The following is an 11247-nucleotide window of genomic DNA, read 5'->3' on the forward strand; positions in this document are numbered from 1 at the left end:
TGAGTCTGGGCTGTGACTCTGCCAAGTGCTGAAAGCGTGACTGCCGTCCTCCCCAAGCCTTGGTGCCCACAGCTGCAAAAGGGGCTAATATCATCGGGGCGCAACAGGACTGCGATGAGACAAAGCTGAGAGTTTAGTACAGCCCCTGGCACAGAGAAGAGCTCAGTTAACAGGAGCTGTCACTGTTATCAATTTTACTTTGACTTCCTTATTTGATCCAAATTGCCTTTTGCTCTGAGATTACCTTTAAGCCATAGAAATACTCCGCCACCACGATAGTGATCACCTCTGAGTCTCACCAAACCCAGGGATACAGGAAGGGTGGAGCTTATTATACCCATTTCCCAGATAAGGAAACTGAGGCTCAAGGAAAGAAGTGACTGAACCAGTGTCGCAGCCCCCAAGTGGCAGAGCCAGAGCTAGACGTCAGGTTTCCTAAGTCATTAGAATGCACTTTCCACCATCTCCCATCCCAGTCCCCAGTCACACCCAAGCCACACACGCTGAGTCCGTCTGGACCCTGTGTGGACTGCCACCCCCACACTGAGCCCCAGGCCTGGTTCACACTGGGCAAAAAGTCTTTCAAATGAATAAATTTCAGAGAGCCATTTGAGAATATGATGGAAATGATGGACGTCCTCCACACACACACACACACACACACACACACTTGTACACACGTTCTGGCTTAGGAAGCCCTGACCTAGGTTGTCAGAGACCTCTTCAGTGCTGACCCCGCTGAGCTGTCCAGAGATGACCTCATCATACACACCCCTATCTGTTGGGTGAAAAGGGGGCCCTGCTGGGCTCCAACCAAGGTACCAGAGACCATCATCTCCCAGGTCTAGGCTGCTCCAACCACTGATGGGCGGGAGCTGCCAGATGCCACACTCACACACGGCCGCCAGGCTGCTTCACCCAAGTGCTCTTTGTATTTCAAAAAGAGAATGTTTATTACTTGTTCTTTTCCTCATTGGAAATGTCTTTACAGCAACACAAAGAAGAGCACGAGACTGATCTGCAGACACACAGGGAGCACAATGACTGCTGGTGGCCAGAGATCAAGACAAAGGCCACAGTCCAACTCATGCAAACACTACAAGGTCTTTCTCAGGACTCCTGGACCCTGGCGCCAGAGCTGGCTCGTGTCAGGCCCAATCCTTGCTGCTTCATGACAAATACAGGGGCCAATAGCAAGGTCTGGGGTGGGGAGCAGAGGTGAAGGAACTGGGCACAGAAAAGAAGTTATGCTTATATTCTGATACAGACCCTACAAATCCCACTCCACCCTTCACCTAGGCACTTCTGTCTTTGTGTTTCGGTTCAGGTGCTTAGTTAGATCAGTAGATTCTGAGCAATGGTATTTCTCCTGGGCTGGTGAAACCTGCTCCAAATACCATCAGTAGCTGACTTAAGGTCAGCAAAACCAGGCCCGGGAGGCACCTCAGGAAGGAGATGGTGCTGGCAGCTTTGCTGGGTTTCAGGATATGAGGGGCCTTGTGGGGGTGAAGGCGAAGGAAGGAAGGGAGACCCTGAATACAGACTGCTGCTGGTGTGTCCCGACCCAGGGTCGAGTGTCAGGAAAGAACAGCACAACGCTTACAGAGTTTGGTTTTGTTTCACCCTCTGAATTAACAGACTTCAAACACTTCCATTTTCACAGAAATCAACAGCGATGAGACAGCTAGCAGGGCACGGAGGCTCATGCCAGTTCTGTGTGGAAAGGCACCAGATGGTTTGTTACGAAACACATTTTGGTTAGAAAATAGCTGGGGTTTTTGGTTCCTGGGAGGACAACAAAGCTCGAAAAAAAAGGAGGTGTGAGCCGTGCGAGGCACAGGTGAGAAGGCAGCTTTGGCACCGGGTCTGAGATCTACCCCAGACTCTACCCCTTCCACACGGGTGGCCTCAGTTTTCTCATCTGTAAAAGGGTAACAAAACAGTCTTACCTGAATCCGGGTGTGAGGTTTCATACATTCCCCCAGGAAGTACGGGAGGTGGGGCTCAGGGACACTCTCATACACAGACACAGACGAAAAGGAAGCATGAGCACAAGCTCATGCGTCTGGGGGACAGGGGTAGGGTGGGGTGCCCTGATGGAGGGCAGTCACGCAGAGATGACCCTCACTGTTGCAGTCAGACTCTGGGAGTCTGTGGGCGGCCAGTTACACTGGTTCTGAGCATGTGACAGGACCATCCACAGGGACTTTGGGCCCCTTCTTGTAGAAGGGCAGAAAGCTCTGCACTACAGCACCATTGAGGAGCCCCCAGGAGCCACACCTGCTGTGTGTGCTTTAAAGTGCCAGCTCTGGGTTATCTTTGGTCAGGGGCTGGCCCTCTGTCTCTAAGAATCCCCAGGTCCAGGGGCTAAAGCCCGGGCCTGCTGGGGCCCCTGCGTCAGGCGAGCTGGAGGCCACAGCCCTCTCCTGAGGCTGCGGTGCCCTCCTGTGCTCTCAAGAAGATAGAAATGAACGCTCCGACTACCTTCAGTGAGGAGCAGGGCTGCCTCCAGGGAAATCTGGGTCCTTTGAGAGAAGGGACAAGAAATGCTTTGGTGACCATCTTGACACGCACAGCAGAGCAGAGCTTACTCAAGAGAAGGCAGGAAGCTGGTTCTAACATTGCGCTTGTGCCTGACACAGAACCAGCCTCCGAGCTGATTGAACCAGAAGTCACTGAATAAATATTCAAGGCATCTTTCAGTTCTTAGAGAAAGAGCAGGGTAAAAAAAACCTCTCCTTCCCTTTGCTTGACTGGCTGCAGCTTTGATCTGCAGGCTGACAGTGCCGCCAGCCGGAAAAGGGTGGCTGGAGGTCCTGGGGCTGCCCCACCCCAACCACAGGTGGTTTTGGTCACATGTCCCACCAGCCCTGGGCCCTCAGAAACTGAAGAGGTCGTCCTGCTCAGCGCTGCTGGTGTCAGGCTGGTCCCAGTCGACAGGCGAGAGGCATTGGGCGTAATGGATGTCCTGTGCGGTCAGTCCAGTGTCCAGGACCTGAGGGTTCGTCCGAGATTGGGCAAGCCTGAAAGGCAGAGCTGTGTGAGCCCAGGGCCCAGACAAAGGGGCTGGCGGGGGCCGGAGGAGCCAGTCCAGCCTAGCCAGCACCTGGGTCAGAGTGAGTGGACATGGGTGGGAAAACGGGGCCAAAGAAGAAAGTCCCAGATGCCAGGAGGTGGAGCCTCTGAGCAGAGAGCCTGTGCCTCAGAACACTGTAGGCCAGGCAATGGCACTCCCTCCAGAGAGAGAGGCTGGGGCATCTATACCACCCACAGTTCCATCAGGAAATGCCCAAGAAAGGGGACAGGGCCTCACTGGCGAAGGCAGTGCAGGGGGCACACATGGGAGGGAGATGGTACAACCACGAGAAGACCACTGGCTATAAATATGTTCGACACGATGCTGTTCAAAAATGAATTAAAAAAGGGAGACAACCTAAGGGGAGTACGGGGGAGAGTTAAGTAAATTATGGCCCGTGTCCTTAAAAGAATGTGAGGCAGTCAACCAATGCAGTGTGCACAAGGCGTTTTTAACAGCCTAGAAAAATGCTCCCGAAGTCGGTGGTAAGAGAAACTCAAGACCCTCAAATGCAAATACGATGAGCTGATCAATGCAAAAAAATATATGTCTGTATAGGATTAGCATGAATTAAGCCCAAAGGTCTGGGCTGTGAGATTATGGGGTAGTATTATTTCCTGTTCAATGCTCTGATGATTTTTGAAGTTGTTAATAAAGGACACATGATATTGGGTAATCTGGAAAAAGCAAATGGGAGATTTTCTTCAAATGAGGATGGTAGGCAGCCAGTGAAGTATGGAAAATGGTAACAAGAATGCCTTTGCCTCCCTGAAGGGGCCACACGAGCTGCTCTCGCCTCCCTCACCGGGTCTGGGCCCAGGGGTTTCCACCAGGCTCGGGTGGGGAAGGCGGGAGAGGGCCACGGGAGGCTGCCGAGGGTCCCACGGGAGAAAGGGGGGCCTGACTCAGAACCCTGAGCTTCCCAGGCCTCTCCTCAGCCTTCTCGGTGGTGTGTCCCCAAGCTAAAGGTAGCCATGGCTACAGGGACAGCCCCTGGGAAAATGGGGAAATGCCATCACCTCAGGCTAGACCAAAATATCTCTTAGCTGTGCCTAACATTCCTGGTCTATGTAACACTCTATGGGCTTAAGTAAGCACTGCCTTCCCTTGCCCCTTTCCATAAATGCAAAACCTCTGGAGGCAACGAAGCCTACAAAAGAGTCAATTTTTGAAGGTTATACCAAGTGCAGGAAGAAGATTTGAGCTGCAGTGTGTTTAGTTTAGCTCAGACTGTGGTAGAGCAGCCACCAGGAATAATTTTTAACAGCAAAAGCTTTCTAGCAGACCTGGCCAATGCCAGGTAGTGAGCTCCCCATCCCTGGAGGTATACAAGTTAAGATTTTTGCTCTGGAGGTCACAGTTCATTATCTCAGGCATGGCAAAGGGCCCCGGAGACCAGCCCACAAATGCTTGCATCTTTCTCCAGCATAAGGAGCCCAGCTAATGTTACCTTGAAAATGCTTCGTCCAGGCCGTCATCCAGCTCCTTAGGAAAAACAAAGCAGGAGATATAAGCTCTCAGTGTGGGCACCCGCGCTCATGGCTGGGACTTGTCCCAGCCCTGGGTAAGGTACAAGGACTCCAGACACAAGTGCAGGGCTCTGGTAGGCACCTGGAGAAACAGGTACAGACAAGCCTCCCGCCTGGCTACTGCTACCAGCATCTCAGCCCAAATCTGGGATACGGGGCAGGAGAAAGAGCACCTGGGTGCCAGGGACCTGGATGGGTTCAATTCCCATCTCTGTCACTACTTGAGTGACACCTTAGGCAAGTCACTACTCCTCTTTGAGACTCAACCTTTCCTTCCATAAAATGAGGGGGTCGAACCAAATGACTGCAAGATTGCTCTGGCTTTCAGATTCCAGGGGGAAGAGGGCAGGGAAGGTTTCTCGCTTTCATCCACTTCCAAAAGCCCAGCCCAAATTCCAAGCTCAAGGGATAACTGATGGCAGGAATCCCACAGCCTCAGTGGGAAAACAATGGGCGAGGCCCCTCCACAGTCTCCCCGAGAGGATGGGCAGATGACGAGGGTGGCTCCAGAGAGCAGAAAACAGGCTCGGGGAGCCTGCTCAGCAGATGCTGGGTGCCCCCAGCAGGCAGTGGGATTTGACAGTTTCTCATGGCTCTCAACAGTCCAGAATTTTTTAAAATTAAAAAGACATGACAAGTAATGTGTGATTCTGCAATGGATCTTGGACCAGAAAAAGGACATCGTGGGGACAAGTGGAGAAATGTGACTAAGGTCTATAGGTTATGTAATAGCGGCGTATCGGTGTTAATGGTTGTGATCATTGTGATGTGGTTATATAAGATGCTAACATTTGGAGACTCTGGATGAAGGGTGAGCAGGAATTCTTTGTACTGTTTTTGTAACTTTTTTATAAGTCCGAAATTATTTTCAAATAAAAAAAAATTTAAATTTAATTTAAAAAATCAGGTTCCTCTGGGAGATTCTGCAGGCAGAGGTCATCATCCTCATTGAAGGGATGAAAAAGCTGAGACACACAGAGGTCAGGGGGCTTGCCTAAGTCTCAGAGCAAGTCAGGGGCCAACTGCCCACTGCTGGAGTCTCAGACTCCTCATTCAGACAGCTGAGGGGGGAGGGGTGTCAGAAGCAAACTCTGCCCACACAGAGAACAAGGGAGCCTTTGGCTGGTCCTGTGGTGGGCTGAGCTGTGGATGCTCAGGCCAAGAGGCCGGGCATTGTGAGGAGACAGCTGTGCTGGGAGGCAAGCCTGCTGGGGATGCAGCCCTGGGTTCAAAGGGAACGCTGTTCAGCCCCTACCCTGGGTCTGGGTGCTGCTGGGCTGGGTCTGGCCCTCTCAGGGGCCTGTAAGTCATGGGTGCCGGGGCCTGGACCACGCCCAGGCCTCATCCAGAGCTCAGGATGAGGCTCGCTAGAGCCCTGTGGGGTCACCAGGCCACACGAACACTCACCCAGACAACACCGCTGTTGTTCAAGGCTTGAGGTCGTGGGGCCTCATCCGCGTTAGTGGTGTTGGCGCTGACTGTGGACAGCGGGGCCTTGGTCATCTCTTCTAAGTCCAGCAGGTTCCCTGTGGCAACCGCTGTGAAGAGACCAGTCAGCTGTGTCAGTGGGCGAGGAGCCTCCTGTCTCCCGGCCTCATCTCCTAGCCCCATCCTGCAGCCTCCTGGGCTGTCCTGCTCCTGACTCTTGGACATGGCCTTTCCCAGGCCAGCACCCACACCATCCAGAGCCCCACCCTGGCACTTCCCAAAGCAGCTGGAGAGCTGCCCACAGGGTAAGAACTTCTCCATTGTAGGCTGGAACTTTTATATTCACAACAGTTATTAATTTTCTTTTAAGAGAGCATACAATAGGAGGTAAAGTGTACACAGAGAGATGCCTACACATATTTATATACCTGCATAGGGACATAGCTGGAAGCATATGCACCATAACAAGTAATTTTTTTCCCTTTATCTACATTTTCTAATTTATCTATAATGACCAGGTATTATTTATTTAACAACAACAAAAAAATAAAAAACCAAGAGTTTGCTCCAGCCCAGGAGGGAGTGAGACCCTCTGCTTGCAAGGCAGACCCCATGTCATGCAGCTGATTCCGGCCGCTCCCCCTGCCCAAGACTCACGGTTCTTCGACAAGGGCGTGCTGTCGAGGCGGCCCCCGCCCAGGACGTCCCCTCCCTCTTGGCTGGCTTTCTCCCTCTTCTCCTTCTCTGTGGGACCAAGGCACAGTGCGTTGGAGCCACAAACCCCAGCACTCCATCCCCAGCACCTGCTAGGCAGGGAGTAGGCTGTGGCCACCCTCAGGGGGCAGGTGGCAGGTGGCAGGTCTCTAGCAAGCAGGAAAGAAACTTTGCAGATTTCATTTAATCCTCATAAGCACCTTGGGGATGAGAGACAGCTATTTCCATTCTTTGTGTGTGTGTGTGTGTGTGGCGGGGGGGTCACTGAGGCTCAGAAAAGTGAAGCAACCTGTTCAAAGTCATAAATCAGGTAGATGATGAAGGTGGGAGTCAGTCCAAGCCTGACTCCAGGGCCTTTACCATCCCCTCCCCACCCCATGCTACTCTGCCAGCCTTCCTCAATGGCCCCTCTATGCCCTCAACCCACCCATAATGTCTGTGAACAAGACTCACCTTCCTTGGACACTTGCCAGAACTCAAAGGCAACTTTGAAGGCCTGAGCAACTGTGAGGGTGACAGCCTGGGCCTGAAAAACAGGAAGTGGGGTCAGGGGAGGGGTGCAGTGTTAGGCAGGTAACAGCGAGTCTGAACTGGAAGCTGAGGGCTCCTGGCCAGGCCCACCCTGGCTCCATTCCAAGGCTCTGGAATGCCTGATGGATGGAGGCAGAGTCCTGGCTCCTCCCAGGTCATCAAAGCAGCCTGGGGGTACAATGAAGCTACACCCTCCCCAGGTAGTTGGGGCCCCATTTTCACCACCTATAGCTAGCCAAAGTTCCCACCTTCATTCCAGCCTGCACCTTGGCAATGGCTGTTCACCTCCACTTTTTTCTTTCCTTCCCTAAATTCAATTAATTGTGAGGCTTATTTCCTCCAAGAAGCCCTCCCTAATTACCTGAGGACTTCACACAGTAACTGAGCCCTTGGAGTTAGAGAATGGAAAATTCAGAGTTGGAAAGGGCCCAGGCCACTGTCTGAATGAGCCTTAGCTGCAGAGGCAAAGGTCAGACTGGTTAGTACTATAAAGGGTCAGAGGGCTTATAACTGAATCCCAGAAAGGGAGCAGGAAGCTAATACATTTCCTGGTAGGAGCAAGATATCAATGAGTGCCTGTGGCAGGGGACCAAAACCATTCAGTGCCATAACCCACCTGTAAGGAGGGGCCACACCTTGGTCCTTCACCCCTGGGGAACTCCCACCCACCCTTCAAACTCAACTCAAAACCGTCACCATCTCTATCATGTCACCAGCTCACATGCCATCTGGGTGCTCCCTAATAATCCTAATAACCGCTGCTTCTAGAGCAGGCCAAAGCCCACCAGAGGTGCAACATGCTGGCTGAACTACATCTGCCCAAGAGGCGGGCATCCTGACGTCTCACACTCCAGCCAGGACCTGCCCCCTACCCCACATGCAGGCCTCTCAACCCCCTCCTCTCTCTGATCCCAGTTCAGGGTTCATCGGGCTCAGCTTCTGAAGTGGAAGTCCCAGAGCTTGTAGCTATAGCTGGAAGCGACATCAAGCTTTCTTCTGAAAGCCGGGGCCTAGGGAAGAAAGCACCAAGCCCTTTCAAACGAACAAGTTCAGGCTTAGCCAGCCTCTGCCCCACTCCCTTCCTCTCTGCCAGACAACTCAATTTAATTGAGAAATGAATCTGTGGCTACTGCCTTTAAAACTCTTTTTAAAAATTTTAAATCCCTAAACAAGCTGACTGATCCATGCCAATTAAACTTCACGAAGTATAAAATCTCATTTGAATGTCTCCGTCATTTACATTTTTGATGGAAGTACGGACGCTTTATGGCAAAACTTAAATATGGTAATTAAGTATGAAACTCTTCACAGCTGTTTACAATTTAAGCTGTCACGTCTGAATCAAGTTTAATAGACCCAGTTACCATTGAGAATTGCCCATGAACTAAAAATATGGGCTAATTACCAGCTGGAGTCAGATCACTATACACCCAAGCAAGGGCTGGTCATCCAATGTGGCAGGGAAATGGAAACACCATTATTTTTACCTCCAGGAAATCTGGGGGCACAAGCCTGATACTGTTTTTGCATAAATCTGCTTGTTCATTTACATACACTCCTGCCCTTCCACCCTGAAGTCCTGAGCTGCAAGTTAAACCAAATATAACCCAGGATTTGGAGGTATGCAGGTGGCTGCAAGCCCAGGCTGGACAGGGACTGGGAGGGGGTTGGGCCCTGCTTCCTGGGGTGGCTGTAGAAATCTGGGCAAAAGGAGGAATTGTTCTGGTCTGCCCGCGGGGAGAGGAGCGTCTTCCTTCCTTGATTCCACAGGCCAGATGCCTATTCCTCCTCTGAGTGCCTCTGGCCTGTGGGTCTATCCTATTACCCTGACCAGGTTCTACCTTGCCCAGTTTTTTTGTGTCCCTGTCTTGTTCTCTGTAACCAGGCTGTTAAGTCCACAAAGGGGCCAGGTCTAGCTTAGGGCTGCAGAGTTGGACCAGAACCCTGGGATCCTGGATTCCAGTCTGGAACTCAGCCCAAGTCGAGCCACATGTCCCTCACAGTTCCGCTGCCCCAGAAGCATAAATCCTTGCACAGAAGAATCACCCAAGGAATGCTGATGGCTACGTGAGTGGAACAGCTCTGTCTCACCCTGCCCAGGCAGGGTTAGGGCTATCACTTTGCTCACTATCAGTCCACCTGCACCTGGCTGACAGCAACTCCACCCTCACTTCAGAGCCCAGAGGCTGAAGTGCTGGCCGAGGCTTCCCAGTTGGGCAGATGGAAACATTTCTTAGTAGAGAGGCCGCCAGGGAAGGGAGGCCTGGGGGTTGTGCTGAATTGAGCTGAACTGGTGGGTGACCTAAAAAGGAAGCCCTTGCCCCCAGCCCTGGTGGGTCACAGGCATCTTGCTCATTCAGGCATCCAAACAAGAAAGGGGAGGGATGTGGAGACTGTGGGCGCCATGCCAAAAGGAGTGAGCACTATGTCAACATCCAAATTCAAGGCTCCCTTGCAAGATGACTCTACATCTGTAGAGGTACCTGCCAGCAGGTGGGCTACAAAACCTGAGGCACCCATTTCATCTGCTGTCTCCTCTTCAGAAGTGTCCACTGAGCTCTGAGTATCTCGAGATTTCCATCCCAGCCAGGCCCCCAGGCCAGCAGCACAGCAGAGGCCTTGGGGCTCAGCAGAGGCCTTGCGGGGCCTCAAGAACACCATCTTTGCATCAGGTGGTCTATTTACACATCCCTGGGTTGGGCAGTCCCTCGAGGGGGCCTCCTCAAGGCTCCCTGAAGGGGAGAGGCCAGATGGGAGAGGGTTGAGAAGAAGGACAGGCCGTGATCCAGCCAGTTAGTCCCTGACACAGATGAGAACCTGCCAAAGAATGTCTGGGCCTAAGTGTTCCACAGGAGCCCTTCCCTCTGCCTGATCAGGGCTCTACTGTCAGAATCAAGCAGTGGCCGGGCTGTTTTCTATAGTAACCAACTTCTTGGCATAGGGCCAGCTGGTTTCGATCAGGTCCCTCTGAAGTCCTCTGGCCCCGAGCCAGGCCTCTCTCAGCCGCTAGGCCAGCATCCGCTTTCTTTTACCCCTCAACCTCTTCTTCCAAGAGGAAGCCTCTGCAACTTCAGAGTCCCCCCATCCCAACTCTGATGCCCTGCCCCGTGCCTTCTCTGGTCAGTGGGGAGGAAGAGACAAACAATGGAGACATAATAAGCCTGTATTTTTAAGTCTGGGTGGCCTCATAAGAAACAAAGCCCGGAGTCTGCTGTCACGGGAAAAGCTACTGCAGCTCAGGGACCTGGGGCATCACGAGGCCCGGGTAAGTGGCCAGCAACACTGAGTCTGCAGGAAAGAAAAAAGGTACACAAAAGAAACTGGGGCCTTTCAGAACGATCTTAGAGGTCACTGCGATGACCTCCTCATTTTGCTGACAAGCAAGTAGCCCAGAGAGTGGGCAGGGTCTTATCCACTGTCACACAGCACATCAGCCAGGATCAGACCCTTAGTCTGTCTCCACCTTTAGTGCTCCTTCCACGAGACCTGTGGTAGGCTGAATTGTGGCCCCCTGCAAAGACAGCCACATCCTAATCCCTGCAACCTGAGAATGTTACCTCACATGGCAAAAGGAGCTTTGCAGAAGTGATTAAGTTAAGGATTTTGAGATGGGGGATTATCCTGGATTACCCAGTGGGTCCAATCACAAGGGGTCTTATGAGAGGGAGGCAGTGGGCCCCAGTCAGAACAGTAATGCGATGAGGGAAGCAGAGAGGCAGACTGGGGGATGCTACAGTACTGACTCTGAGGTTGGCGAAGTGGGCCATGAACCAAGGAATGCAGGCGGTCTTTAAAACTAAAAAAGGCAAGGAAATGCATCTCCCCTGGAGCCTTCATCTCAGACTTCTGACCTCCAGAACCATAAGGGAATAAATTTGTGTTGTTTTAAACCACTAAGTTTGTAGTGAGCTCTTACAGCAGCATTAGGAAACCTATTTCATATCTAAAGCATGCCTGATGAGTAGCAGG

General features: G+C 52.1%; 1 protein-coding gene across 2 annotated transcripts in view; it reads right to left on the reverse strand.

The window, feature by feature from the left end:
- Positions 1-928: 928 nt before the first annotated feature.
- The window catches only part of LDLRAP1 (low density lipoprotein receptor adaptor protein 1), a 14658-nt gene continuing 4339 nt past the window's right edge, over positions 929-11247 (reverse strand). Inside the window, exons 4-8 of one of the 2 annotated variants that reach the window (XM_015599009.2) lie at positions 7201-7273; positions 6691-6777; positions 6013-6143; positions 4527-4561; positions 929-3023 (exon numbers count right to left, since the gene is read on the reverse strand). In XM_015599009.2, coding sequence (XP_015454495.1) covers positions 2879-3023; positions 4527-4561; positions 6013-6143; positions 6691-6777; positions 7201-7273 — 471 coding nt within the window. In that variant the 3' untranslated portion in view covers positions 929-2878. The remainder of the gene's footprint in view (positions 3024-4526; positions 4562-6012; positions 6144-6690; positions 6778-7200; positions 7274-11247) is intronic. The other variant, XM_015599010.2, reaches the window with a different exon arrangement.

The sequence above is a fragment of the Pteropus alecto genome, unplaced genomic scaffold, assembly GCF_000325575.1.
Source record: "Pteropus alecto unplaced genomic scaffold, ASM32557v1 scaffold39, whole genome shotgun sequence".
NCBI lineage: Eukaryota > Metazoa > Chordata > Mammalia > Chiroptera > Pteropodidae > Pteropus > Pteropus alecto.